The 14,807-nt window shown below is 43.9% G+C and overlaps 1 protein-coding gene across 1 annotated transcript in view; it reads right to left on the bottom strand.

The window, feature by feature from the left end:
- The window catches only part of MEGF9 (multiple EGF like domains 9), a 90,547-nt gene extending 80,831 nt beyond the window's left edge, over nucleotides 1–9,716 (bottom strand). Inside the window, exon 1 of the mRNA XM_059141626.1 lies at nucleotides 8,983–9,716. Within this exon, the coding sequence (XP_058997609.1) occupies nucleotides 8,983–9,571 (589 nt within the window). The 5' untranslated portion in view covers nucleotides 9,572–9,716. The remainder of the gene's footprint in view (nucleotides 1–8,982) is intronic.
- Between the last annotated feature and the right edge of the window lie 5,091 nt (nucleotides 9,717–14,807).

Here is a 14,807-nt window from a genome sequence, read left to right as displayed (position 1 = left end):
CTAAACATAATGTAAGCATTTTAATGCCCGCATAATAGTTCAGAGATTGCCATAATTTCTTTATCACAGAAGTTTAGAAGAATTCCTATTTCAAAAATCTTTACTGAAAGAACAAAACAAGTATGTAAACCAAATGAGAGTGGAACTGATTCAAGTGTGAACAATGATGTAGGAGTGAGAGGTGAGTGTTGGGAGGAGGGCTCAGAAGTAGACCCACTTGGTCTCCTTAGTCCCTCTACTGGCTCCCAAACACATTTGAGGAAACTCAGGTCCCCCCAAACAATACAGTTTAAAAACCACAAATCTAATCTACCTCTCTCATTTTACAGAAGAAATTTCTTGCCCAAGATCCCAGAACTGGTGAGAGAACTGAGAAAGAACGTTGGGTCCCATGGCTTACAGACAAACGCTCAACTTCTCCAATTTAGCTACTCTCTCTACAAAAGTCTTCAGATGTTCATTTGCCTACTGCTCTTCTTCCTTCACTAAGATAAATAGAAGGAACAAAGTTAGGTTAAAAAAAAAAAAAACTGAGTAATTAATGTAATTTGCTAGATCTCAAAGAACTCCACTTACCCTAAGTAAGTTTCATACTCTCTCTGTGAGTGAAGGATAAAAGGACAAAAGTTCATTTCAAAACTGAGGAAAAAGACCATGAGATTACAATATTTTCCCCAAGAATACACTGCTGAGGGGCGCCTGGGTGGCTCAGTGGGTTAAGCCGCTGCCTTCGGCTCGGGTCATGATCTCAGGGTCCTGGGATCGAGCCCCGCGTCGGGCTCTCCGCTCAGCGGGGAGCCTGCTTCCTCCTCTCTCTCTCTGCCTGCCTCTCTGCCTACTTGTGATCTCTCTGTCAAATAAATAAATAAAATCTTAAAAAAAAAAAAAAAAAGAATACACTGCTGAGTATAGTATAGCAACAAACCATTCCCTCTTCTTCACTCATTCAATCATTAAATATTTATTGAAACTGTTTGGGCTGGACCCTGGGAACATAACTGTGAACAAAACAAACAGAAATCCCTGCCCTCATGAACTTTATAAGCCTCATTTGTTTGAATAAGCTACTTTAACCCTCTGAATCTCTATATTTGCCATCCAGAAAGTAAAAATAATAATATTGAACTACTGCTTTGTTGAAGAGTTAAATGACATGATATATGGGGAAACAATCCTGATAGGTAGCCAGGCATATAGTAATATGCGCTCAGTTAACATTAGTTACTATTCCAGCCTAAGTGTCAAATATCAGGAAGTGAGAAGTGAGAGTATCAAGTCTCTGTGCTACTAACACACTGATTTGAGGGAATACACCTGAAATAGTATATTAAGGTAATTCCAAACAGATTTCTACACTAGAAAGAAAGTAAATAATATATCAATCTGGGGAAAAAAAGGATATTTACATGAGCCCTCCCATCAAGTACTGTAGTTCACCTTGTCATCTACATCACACTTGTTTTCAATGACCAGTGGGCTCTTTCCTTCACAGTCAACCCCACAGAGTGTCTGGCAAAGAAAATATAAAGAAATCCTCAGGGGCACCTGGGTGGTTGTGTTGGTTAAGCCACTGCCTTCGGCTCAGGTCACGATCCTGGAGTCCCAAGATCATGTCCCTTATCGGGCTCCCTACAGGGAGTCCGCTTCTTCCCCTGACCCTCCCTCCCTCTCATGCTCTCTCTCATCTTCTCTCTCTCTCTCTGAAATAAACATAAATCTTTAAATAAAGAAGAAGAAGAAGAAAGAAAGAAATCCTCATCTTCACATACCATTTTTCCATCCTGTAATTATGGGCAGCAAATCAGTTAAAGATTTATATTCAACAGAATAAACCTAAAAGACAACAGTTTGAAATACAAAATATCAAATGTGAAACCCACAAAAACCTGCAAAGGTTAGGTCAATATTCACCAGTTATAGTGAATATTATAACAGAGGAAAGAAATTAAGCTTTATTCACACACACACACACACACAGAGAAAACTCAACAAAATATGAATGTCTTGGATTCTCTAAGAATACCTTATAAACTGTAAAGTACTGTATACTTGTTAATTATTAGAAGCATTCTGTTCACAATCAACTTTAGATTTCTACAAAGGAAATTCTGTCATTCAACAGATCAAACATTTGTTTCTCAACCAAATTAAACCTTTCATATTGGTATGAAGCCCAAATCCACCTATCCAACAGAAACAACTTATATTATTTGTAAACAGAAAAATACATTTGCTACTTATTCAAAGTATTTAATTATTTTGAAGCAGATAATTTCTGTTGTGACAAGGTTGTTGGTTGTTTTTTCTGTATTATTCCTTGGGAGAAGAAAGGAAGACAGAAAGACAGACAAAAATCTGGGCAACAAAAAAAGAGCTCAGAGTGAAAAGAAAAAACTTTCCTCTCATTATTTTCATATAAAGAATTAATATCATGTCCTGAAAACTATATAAATTATGACACTTTCTTCTCAAATGGGCTTAATAATCTAAATTAAATAGACTAAAAACAAATCCATAGGAAAAAAGTCAAAGTCACAGAGAAAGACAGACAGGTTTTGTTCAAAGTGCAAAGTGTTCAACCCTGTGCACCCTGTTACCAGGCCATCTTCAAGGACATCTTTTGTTCCTCCAGAGAGACTTCTTGGAAGAATTGGGCTTTGAGAAGGCACTGAAGGAGGACAAAGTGGTAAATTGTTAAATAGAGAGGATAATTTGATTCCTTAAAGAACATGGAAGAATGGATGGGGCTAAGAATGAAAGACAAGAGTGAGAGGGACATATAGAGGAATTTGAAGTGGAAAAATGAGCAAGGAGAACAGAGGAAAGATTTTGGTTTTTTTGTTTTTGTTTTCTGTTTTCTTAATGAGGGAAAAATAATGGGGAAAGGTTTTTTGGTGTTTTGTTTTGTTTACAATAGTACTTATCTGTGAAACAGTAGCATAACCAGAGGGATTATTTTGACACAAGTTTATCATATGTACTTAGAAGAGACATCTACGAGGATAATTCTTTTGAATAAGCCTTTTCTATGATCAAAACATATAGGTGTCCAAACATTATCTTTTTCACCACAATTTTTAAAAATCTCCCTTCAAAATTACTAGTGTAGTCTGGGTAGTTGTTTCCAGTGAAAAACAGATAAACCAAAATACGTACTTGAAAAAGACTAAATGACCACAGAAGAGGTGCCTGTAACATAATCTCAACATTAGTAATAAAGATTTTTATATCACATCTATAGTAAATAAACAAAAATCAAGATCAAGGCAAAAAGCATGAATTAAAGCTCTTTATAATGAAAAATGTCATCTAACACTGTCTTTCAGCTAACCAAGATCTTATATTTCTATTCTCCTCTGATCTATTAAGTGCCCTAGAGCAGTAATCTCTCTACCCATAATTTACCCATCAGTAAAAACAGTACTGTGATACTTTTCTTCCATTCTTTTTATATGGGTGCCAGAACGTCTGGAAGTTAATATGTACATGTTTAGAAATGCTGAGATGAAAAGTAATGCACACTTTAATTTTATGGGTCTTTAAAAAAAAAACTCAAAATAAAAAGACCTGGTCAGATTATTTCAATGTGTACATTTTCAATTAGCCAGAAGGCTTCCTGGGGTTGTAATTCAGAAGATTTGAAACTAATGTTATGGAGTTTAACTATGCTATTCCAAAAATAAATCAGACTAAGGAATTTCTGCAGAAAGCTAGGCACTTAAGCCATGAATAAGATACAGTAAATTTGAGAAGTCCCTGGGCCTGGCCCTAAAATGAGTACAGACAAACTTCTCTATCACAGACCATATTAAAATTGAATCAAAGGAAGATTTAGAACTACAATTTAAAATCACAGTTGTAAAACACCGCAAAACTGAAAATTTAAGGAGGTGAATGAATAGCATACAATGGAGTGAAGAGAGTAAATGCCAGTAGAACAGTAGACATTTTCTCAGATTGGTATCCAAGGACCAATAATTTTTAGCAGACCAGCTTCCTTCTCTTCTCTTCTAGAACCAGAATGACTACGTTTGAATCTAGGTTCTGCCATAGCTGGGCTTCTGTGAGCCCCAGTTTCTTTATCTATAAGGATAACAATAGTATCTAACTCAATTGTACCTAACTGTTGTGAAGATTAAATAAATTGGTATGTATAAGGTGCTCAGAACACGGCCTGAAACATAGTAAATACGATATGTGTTTGCAATTACTGTTACAGTGGCCCATAAGCCCTCAGACCTGATGCCAAGTATCAGAAGACCCAAAAACCAAAATTCTTTCTGTAACTCATTTGGCAGCAAAACCTGACCCAAACACATGCAAGGCTATTTACAGTCTTTATTTATCCCACTCACTGTAAATATACATGCTGCAAATTTTCTTTTCTTTTTTTTTTTTTTTTGGCTGCAAATATTTTGCTACAAATTTCTTCATTTTGCTGCAAATATCTTCATGTATTTGATCATAAGATGCTGCCCCAGACTTCACTGGGGTACATTTATTAAATTCCTAAAATCCAAGGGAAAAAAAATTAAAATTCTGAAACACATCAAGCCCTATAGGTTTTGGATAAAAGATAGTGGACCTACATTACCTCTGGAGCCTGAACAATTTCTATGTCCCTAAAACAAATGGTATCTTCTTAAATAAACACAAGCAAATGATGCTCTGTACCTACAGCAATTTTTTTTGGATTTTAGGAGGAAGAAAATTTTAGGAGGAAAAAAATTTTAGGAAGAAGAAAACATTACCCGGTATAGTTAGGAGGGCCCTGCCTTCCCAGAACGTTCCTCTCAAACAAAATCCAATCGTGATATTTTATTTACTTGTCATACCAGTCAGAAAAGCTCTTAAAAAGCTCTAAATTCTAAGGCTTGCTTAAACAAGGCTTATTCTCTTAACTTAGACCATAAATAAATGATTAAGACTCTTTGGGGGCAATAATGTGCCCTGAATCATGCATACCAAATCATCACAGAACTTTAAAGCTAGAACTAAACTATTACTCCTTCCCTTCCAAACTATCTTATAATTCATAAATTTGCTCTACCCTGTGAGGTAAGAATAACCTGCTCTAACTTGTCCTTAGACTCTGTCTATAGGAACACCCTGTAGGTGAATGTGAATAAACTGGGTGGGGTACACTAACAGACTTGGGATCTAAAAGGATGGCTTGAATCTAACACAATACATCTACATGTCTGGCAAATGTCTCGGTTCATACTTTAGAAAATAACAAGAATTTCCCAGCCTGGAATGAAGAAACAGTCATCTAGTACATGTTTTGTTTTGTTTAAAAAAAAAAAAAAATCGGCTTAGCTATCTTAATGGACTCAATGAGTCAACAACATAATGTGGCTGCCCCACAACGGTACTGTGATTAGGAACTAACTACATCAACAGTAGTATAGCATCCAGAAGGAACGAGGTAACTGCCCTCTCTACTGCAAGCTAGTTAGACCATATCTGGAGTATTATGTTCAGCTCGGTGCTCCACGCTTTGGGAGAGACGCAGAAAGATGAGGACAGTGAGGGAATGTGAAACCATGTCACATAAAGAACAGTTGAGGGAGCTAAAGTTATTTAGTCCAGACTCTGAGACAACACGCTTACTATCCCCAAGCCCCTGAAGAACTGTCATGGCACAGAGAGAGACAGAGAGAACAGACTTGCTCTGCATGGCTCCAAAGGACAGAACCAGAACCAACTGGTGTTAACAACAGAGAGAAAGATTTCAGCTAACTCTTGGAAGTACTTCTTAAAATGTAGAGCCACACTAAGAGGTAGTGGCTTCTAAAGTCCTATCTAACCCTAAAGGTCCATAGTTTAAAAAATCAGACACTTGTCATCACTTTAATCTCTTACTGCTGGTAACCACCATCCTCTGACATCTCAACCTCTCCCTTAACTCTTCTTAAAATGTCCTACCCAGCCAACCAATCAGCCAAATGTTTTGCGAAGCCTGTGGGAGGAAAATGCCTGTTTGCTGGGCAATTAGTTTCAGTTTGCAGATCAGTGTCCTTATAAACAAAAGAGGGCCCTAGCTGAGGGGCAGGCAAGAGCTCTCAGCTAGACCTGAGAAATGAAAGAAATTCTTATGAAATCAAAGAGCAGGTAGAAGACTCATCTAATTATATAATATATTATCAGTAGCATTCAGTCCTTACAGGAACACTAAAATAAAATACCCAGTACAATCATCTTCCCAAATGCCAGAGAATCCAACTCTGCAAATCAAACTAGGTATCTCAAGATCAGTTAGAAGCTTTCCTTCTGTCAAAGAGATGTGGGTACTGTTTGAAGTAGACTAGAACCCATGCTCAGATAAAAAGGTCATCCTTGATTGCATCACACTGTAAAGCCAAAACTACATATCAACAGGCCCACAAAGTGCAGTTCAGCTGCTGAGAACTGGACATAGGCAATCCATAGTGCATTCACATCAAAAAAGTAAGAACTGTGTTATATTTAAGACACAGAAGAGCTACCAAAGTTGGACAGCCTTCTAAAACTTTTGCCACCTAAAGACCATGATAGACAACAGTCTAAGTTAGCCCATGGAAATTACTAGAGCCTTGAACAGTTCGGATGGCGCCTGTTACTCAATCCAGCTTTACTTCACTTGAAATTGGATTCTCTGAAACTCCAACTGAAGTATTGGAGAATATGTCCATGATGGGCTTAACAAGAACACATTCTTCCCTGAGCTTTGTAAACTGAACCCCCGAAGCAATCTAAATGTCCATAAGTAAAGGATTGCTTTAAAAAATTATTTTATGCTTATACCAAAAAATGCAACTGTTAAGAAGAATAAGGTAGGTCTTAAGTATGGACATGGAAACAAATTCACGATATATAGTTAAGTGAATACAGCAAGCTGTAAAAACTGTTTGTGTAAAATTATTTTGAGGTTTTAAAACTATTTTTAAGAACCGTCTGTGTATGTATGTTCATATATGCCCAGAAAAACATTTGAAAAGAGATCTGTTAACAGTAGGAACCTCTAGGGACTGACTGGAACTAGGAAGCAGTAAAGGAGTGACTTTCACTTTTTCCTTTATAGACTTCTTGTTGTTTGTATTTTTTGGAAGTAAAGGTTAACTTTGTGATTTAAAAACAGCAATACAAAAATAATAAAGGTAAAATAACATCAATTATACAGACTTATTTATCGTATACTAACCACTCAAAATAAGTAATCTTGCTACTACTTAAATTCTACTGTGTGCTTCAAACTCTGGAAAATCTAATTCATCCTTTTTCTATTATGTTTTACTACAACAACAAAAAAAAATTATCACAGTACTACTAGGTTTCTCAAAAAAAAAAAAATTGTAGTCACAAGGATAACTAACACACACATGGTGCTTTTACTCTGTACCAGGAACTGTTCTAAGCACCATAAATGTATTAACTTAGTTAATCTTCACAGCAATCCTATGAAGTAAGTACTATTATTATCTTCATTTCACAGTTGAAGAGAGGTTCAGTGACCTGACCAAGATTACACGGTTAATAAGGGGCAGAGCTAGGATTCAAACCTAAAAATGGACTCCAGAGTCCATACTCTGAACCACGGTACTTCCTGTCTCTTAGTAATATGTCAATCTCTCTATACCAGAGCCAAAAAAGGTTACAGTCAAAATCCCACTAGTTAATATACTCCTTCAAGCTAGAAGAGATGCCAACTTAGCTTTTTATGGTTGAATAATCTGCATTCCTACTGATGTCAATGCCACGCTCCAACCCAAGATTCAAGACGGTATTAAGACTCATAATCATGTGGGAAAACTCTCCACAAATTCAATTATAGTCCAAAGTCCATACCTGACTCTACAGCAAATCACTGAGCCTAAGAATTAGGTCAGAGATCCATTACTGTAAGTACAGCTTGGCAAATAGTTTGGACAAATCTCCACCCCAACATAGGCAAAGGAATTCAGAAACTCTTGTCCGAGGTCTTGACAAGGGAGTTTTTATTTGTTTCGTTCCAGGCCCGTTTTAGATTAAAAGGAGACAACAACAGGAGTTGTCTTCAACTCTGCTTGAAGACTCCAGTCAGGAGGAAGAAGGGCCTGTTTTCTATGCGGACTCAAAATAGACACCGGCATCTATGAGCATCCTCCAAACTGAACCTTCCAACTTAAGGAGGGGAAAAAAAAAAAAATGGGCGTCCCTGCTTAAATTGTGCATTGGTCCAAACCTATTGACCTTGTAATTGAGGAAGGAAAAAATGGTGCAAGGAAGGGATTTAACCTAATTTATAGGCATGCTCAACCTAGATACACACCTGTCCCAGATGACCTATTGAATCCACTTATTTGCAGGGAAAACATGGATTACAATGTCTTCTCCCCCCGCCCCCGTGGTCTGTCCAACTGTGGTAAACAAATTCCTCAGTATCTCTTCCACCTGTCACATGCACGTTATACATATATGCACTGTGTGTACATGCGTGCACACATTATACACACACACACACACACACACACACACACACACACAGGGACGAATGAGCAAGCACACGGAGGGTTCGGAAGGAATCCCTTCTACTCAGTTTTTGACCCATTTGTTGAAGGAGGTACTATTCTGGCTTTCAAACTTCCCGAAATAACCCAGGCGGAGAGGCAGGGTGAATGAACCGAACCCAAAAGTTTGCGCCCATTCAGGGTCTCTGACAAAGGCCCGAAAGCCCGGTTTGGAAGGAGATGCGATGCCTTCCATATCGCAGCCGCCCCCCTCCCGGGGAAGCCCAGCCCGGGGTAGGGAGGGGTGGGGGGCGACAAAAGACTTTCCAGATTGGGGAGGGGGAGGCGTTCGAACTGGACCTCGAACCTCCCCCTTGGGAATCCAAATCCGGGGAAACTTTGGGGTGAGGAATGATCAATTCCGGGCACCAGCCCAAGCCTGGAGGCCCGGGGCTGGGGTGAGGGTGGGCAGTCGCGCCGCGGGGTGCAGCCGGCGAGGGGCGCGGGGACTCACCTGGGGGAGGGGCGGAGGGGGCCTCGGTGGCAGGTGGGGTGGGCGGGACGCTGCTGCCGCCCGGGAGCTCGGGGGTCGGGCTCAGCCGAGTGGTGGGCGCCGGGAGGGTGGTCGCAACGGGGGTGGTCGGCGCCGGGCCAGTGGTCGTCGAGAGGGTGGTCGGCGCGGGTCGGGTTGTCGCGCGAGGGGCGGTCGGAGTACGGTCCGCCGCCGGAGGGGCAGTCGGCGAGGGGCTGAGCGGCGCCTGGAAGGTGGTCGAGGCGGGTCCGGCCGTCGCCCGAGGAGGGGTGGTCTCCGGGGACTGAGCTGACGAGGACGCCGCCAGAGGCTGGTGGACCGTAGTGCGCGGCGCTCCGGTCCTCGGGGCCTGGGCCGTGGGAGTCGTCGCCTTAGAGAAAGGGCGACTGGGCTCGCCCCGTAGCCCCGGGCCCGGAGACGCGTCCACCTGCCCCGCGGCCCCGCCGCCACCGGTGACATTCCCCGCCGAGGTAGCTGAGGCGGCGGCGGCGGCGGCGGCGGCCCAGCACAACAGGGCGAGGACGCCCAGGCTCGGCAGGCTCCTCATGGCGCGCTCGGCTCCGCCATTCATTCATTCAGTCATTCAGTCGGTCGGTCAGTCATCTTCTCCTCCCTGCACTCGGACCAGGGAAGCCGCCGCAGCCGCCACCGCCACCGGGCGCACCATCGCCACCTCCCTCTGACAGGCGGCCGGCCCCGCGGGCGGGCCCCAGCACGGAGGGAGCGACCCGGCCGAGCGCGGACAGCCCGCCCTCCCCGATTGGCAGTCTCGTCGACCTATGGGAGGCCACGCTGGCCCACGTGATCCGCCCGCTTCCCGGCCTCTTTGTAGCCCCGCGGGCCAATCAGAGGGCGTCGAGGGCAGGGGGCGGTGTTAAGGCGGGAGGAGGGTGGTGCGAGCCCCTCTCCAGCCCTTCGGGCTCGCGGCAGCCCCGGCTTTGTCTGCCCGAGGAGCGGGGCGCGGGCCGCGGGCATCGGGCGACGCCGAGCAGACAAAGGACGCGCCCCGCGCGGCAAACGCCGGGGCCAAGTCGTCTACTCCACTGGGCGGCGAGGGCGACCCGGGGCGGGGAATCCGCTCTCGGGAGCTTCCCCGCCCTCTTGAACAATGGGGCGCCGGCGCCGCACCCGGACTCGGGTGGAGACTGGGCTGGAACCCCCACAATGGGCGAGGCGGCAGCAGCGAGGATGTAGAGCTCAGCATTGCTTGTGCTGCCCGAGAACGCCTGACCTCGGCCCTGCGAGGTCCGCCCTGCCGTTCCCATTTCAGGGATGGGGAAACTGAGGCCCATGCTGAGGGCCCCGCTGAGCCAAGACCCAGGCCGGGACCAGACACCTGCCGTGGGCCTCGGCGCCGTGCCAGGCGGGACCGGGGTAGTAGAGACCCGCCGGCAGCCGAAGGTGCAAGCTTCCCGTGTAGTGGAGACAGACTCACGTGCACACTTTGCCCTGACCCTGCACCCCATCCCCTCCCCGCGGAACAACAGGCTCGGATGGGGTTTGAACCTCAGCGTCCTGTTTCCTGCTGAGCGATTTTGTGGCCTGAGTGCAGTTTTCTCACCTCTAAAATGGGCATGATAGACAGAACACCCCCACACCTCCTGTCACAGAGATGATGTGAGAATTCAGTAATGCACTGAAAGAGTTTAAACCCAGTCCCCGGCTCGCAGTAAACCCTCTTCAATGCTCACTAGGCGCAGGGTACTGTGCTCGGACAAGTCCCACGCCCCAGCCCTGAAGTGTCCTCAGCCGCCTGCCCACTGCAGGGATTGGGGTGGGTCTGATAGCAGAGCTTGGCCCCGGGTGACACCAAATCCTGTGTAAAGCTGGAATTCCGACGCGCAGCCTCGCGCCGTCTGCCCAGGATCCAGAGCCTGCTCAGGCGCTGCGGCTTCTAGGGAGAGCCAGGCCGGGCGGGTTTGTCATCTGACAGGGCTTAATCCCAGCCCCAACGCCAACCCATTCCTGGCCTCTCCTACGGGATGCTTGCCTTTGTGCATGGTTTCCCATTAGTCACTGGCCTCCAACCAGAAAGGCCGGATGAGATTTGTATGTGGACTTGGGTATATGTTAATCTAAAAACGCGTTTATTCACCTGCGTGAGTAGTAAGTGGAGAAAGGATCTGCACAGGCTTGTGGATGAGCATAAACATCTTTGTGAGTCTGTGCGTCTGAGTATTCTATGTGTTTGTGTGAGTTTATGAGACTGGTGTCTATTTTGTGTATTGTGTGCTTTACGTATCTGCACACGTACTGGTGTATGTTTTATGGGTATTTTCTGCAGGGTTAGTTTCTTTTTATTTCTGAGCATATATGGGTGTGTGTGTTGGTAGGTCTGTCTATGTATGGAAGAGGACTGCAAAATGAGAGGGGTGTGTGTAGGTGTTCTGGTTTCAGACCAATATTTAGCAAATGCAAATTAAGATTCTGTTTTTACTTCTCTTGGGTAAGGAGGTGGACAGGTCAGCCCCTTCCCCATGTCCTCCTGCTGATTCTTCCTAGCCTTCCAAACCCCAACCAAAATACCATATCCTTTAAGAGACTTTCCTGGAATTAAACACTCCATTCCCATCTGCCCATGGCCCTTTGTTTATTCATTGATTAGAGTCCCAATCTATCAGTCTATCTCTCCCCTGCCTCTTCCTGAAAGGATTAAGAATGGCTTTCAGAAATGTATACAGTAGGATAAATTGAACTGCCCACCCGGCTTTTTTTACTTCTCACAGGCACGCATCAACCATTAATACTAAAACTTGCAATTTATGTGTCTGTCCCTCCCATTAGGCTGTTCTCTCTGTTCTTAGTGCCTAGCAGGGGTAATATGTGTGAGCACTAATCCATGCTGATAAAATTGAATTAAATTGAAAAGAGATGGTGCCATGGAAAGAACTCATAGAGTCAGAGAGACCTGGCTCATTATTTCGCCAGCTATGTAACCTTGGAGGAAATATTTTACCTCTCCGAGTCTTAGTTTTCTCGTCTATAAAGTGAGGTCAGTAAATTATGTCTCACTTAGGGGAGCTGAGGATCGAAGAAAATTTTTTCACAGAGCCCGGTATACCGAAAGTGCTCAACCTGTGTACGTTCATTTTTCCTTTAGACCAGTGCTGACTTTGAGCCTTGTTGGCTGAAGGACCACGACAAAAACCTGTGTCATAGCTTCCCCATCAGGTGATCATGGTCTGATGGTTGCCCTACCAGCTATCCACAAGTGATAGCTGAAAAATGCTGGGCTGGCCCTAAGATGTGCTAGATCAGAGATTCTCTGGCAGTAGGGAAGAAAAGCTGATGCAGCTTCTTTGCCTGGAGAATCACAGAGAAAGACTAGAAGCCCTTACCAAAGTGCCAGCACTCTGCCTCAGACAGGGATATGACCAGGCTTCTAAAATGGGTTAATTACCCTGTAATGTGTCTAGAAAATGTTGAATTATTTTGAAAGCTAATTGAAGTGGATAAATGTCAACTCATTCAACAATTAATTCTTTAAGTTTTTTGCTCTGCCTCTATCTCTAAACCACAAGATAACTTTTTTTTTTCATTTCTTAGGAATAATAATTTTGTGTTGAAAAATCAGAAACACTAAGGGCACCTGGGTGGTTCAGTTGGTTAAGCTGCTGCCTTCAACTCAGGTCAAGATCCAGAGGTCCTGGGATCCAGCCCCAGGCCAGCTCCCCACCCAGCAGGAGTCTGCTTCTCCCTCTCCCTCTGCTTCTCCCCCAATCACGTTCTCCAGCCCTGCACCCCCCTCCAAACCGCTCGTGCTCTCTCTCTCAAATGAATAAATAAAATTTCTAAAAAATGAGAAACACCTTAAATATCCAATATCAGACAAGGTATTATTATGTCTGTTCAATTTAATCATATAAAGTCATTGTAAGGGGGGATCTGAAGACAGTATAGTAAATATTCAAAATAGGTCATTGAGCTCTTATTGTGCTAGCATTACCCTAAAAGCCACACATGCAATATTTTGTTTAATCAAACAAAGAACCCCAGGAAGAAGGCACTATTACTATCCTTATTTTACAGATAAGGAAACTAGGGCACAGAGAGGTTAAGACACTTGCCCAAGGTCACTTAGTAAGTGGCAGAGCCAGAAATCAAACTGAGGCTCACCAGCTCCAGTAGCTCCCTTAACAACTATGCTGTAATGGGAAAATGCTTATGATATAACGTTAAGAAGAAAAGAGGGGGGGAAATATAGCTGTGACTCTATCTATAACGGAATGTTGGCTGGCACTTTTCCCATTGCTCCAGACCTGTGGCTAAAACCCAGGGCTCTAAGAAGAGCTGACAACCCACCCATGACACATGGGGCCACTAGACTTACTAACGAGGGGCCACGGAATAACAGGGTCAGAGGGGACCTTGTCAGAGCAGATGAGCAGCCTGAACTTTCTCCTGCAGATAATGGAGATGCTGTAAAGTGCCCCATCTGATTCTTCTTTGTAAACTCAGTACCCAGCACGATGTCAATGTCCTATATGCAGGACAAGGATTGTTGGTGGAGGGGAGCCTGGGTCAGGGGCAGAGTGGGTCGGGCAACCTGACTCTTGGTTTCAGCTCAGTCATGGTCTCGGGGTTATGGGATAAAGCCCTGCATCTTTCTCTCATTTTCCCTCTCCCCATCCCCCACTCTGCTCTCTGTCTCAAATAAATAAATAAATCTAAAAAAAAAAAAAAAGAGGAATTGTTTGTTGAACTAAATGGAGTCTTAGCGAGTGGCAAACACTGTCCTTGGAGTTCTGCACTCATAATGTATTTATTTCCCAAAGATAGGGCTGTCCCATACTTGAAAGAACAGGAATTTGAGTCTCTTAGAGGTAAAGGGATTTGCCCAAGATCTACCCAGCTCCAAAGCCCAGGCTCTTCTTGAGACTCCACCATCCATTAATGTGGCCACTATGTGTTGCACATAGTAGGAGGTCGATGAACACATACTGGAAAAAAGGACACATACACATGAAATTTTACCCTCCTATAAGAGCAGAATTTAAGAAAAAGGAAGCTTTAGGGGTTCCTGGGTGGCTCAGACATTAAGCGTCTGCCTTTGGTTCAGGTCATGGTCTTAGGGTCCTGGGATTGAGCCCTGCATCGGGCTCCCTGATTGGTGGGAAGCCTGCTTCTCCCTCTCCTACTCCCCCTGCTTGTGTTCCCTCTTTTCCTATCTCTCTGTCAAATAAATAAGTAAAATCTTTTTTAAAAAGAGAGAGAGAGGGGCGCCTGGGCGGCTACAACGGTTAAGCCTCTGTCTTTCACTCAGGTCATGATCTCAGGGTCCTGGGATTGAGCCCCCCCATCGGGCTCTCTGCTCAGCGGGGTGCCTGCTTTCCCCCCTCTCTCTGCCTGCTTCTGCCTATTTGTGATCTCTCTCTCTGTCAAATAAATAAATAAAATCTTAAAGAAGGAGAGACAGAGAGAGAGAGAAAGAAGCTTTGGGAATATGAAAAGAAGAGAAACCATAATAAAATAATAGACACAGCTCAGCAAAATAACTTCATCTCCCAGATTCCAATAAAACATGGAAACTTTCCCCTTTCTGGTTTCATTGAAACAGCAATGCTGACATGGACAATTTCTAATCCTCCCGGAGCCTGGCCTCCTATCAGATGTGGCTAAATGCAAGATTTGGCATCATCTGCAGACAACTTTTGGATTATTGGGGCCTCTATTAACAAGGCTACCCAGCAAAGGACACTAATAGAAAACTCACAAAAGAAGTACAAATGGCTACAAAACATGAAATGTTGTATATTCAACCTCAGTAGTCAAATACATGCAAATTGACACAATGAGTTACCTTTTTT

The sequence above is a fragment of the Mustela lutreola genome, chromosome 12 (genome assembly GCF_030435805.1).
Source record: "Mustela lutreola isolate mMusLut2 chromosome 12, mMusLut2.pri, whole genome shotgun sequence".
Classification (NCBI taxonomy): domain Eukaryota; kingdom Metazoa; phylum Chordata; class Mammalia; order Carnivora; family Mustelidae; genus Mustela; species Mustela lutreola.
The sequence above is the reverse complement of the archived record's forward strand: the minus strand, read 5'-3'. Positions and strand labels throughout refer to the sequence as shown.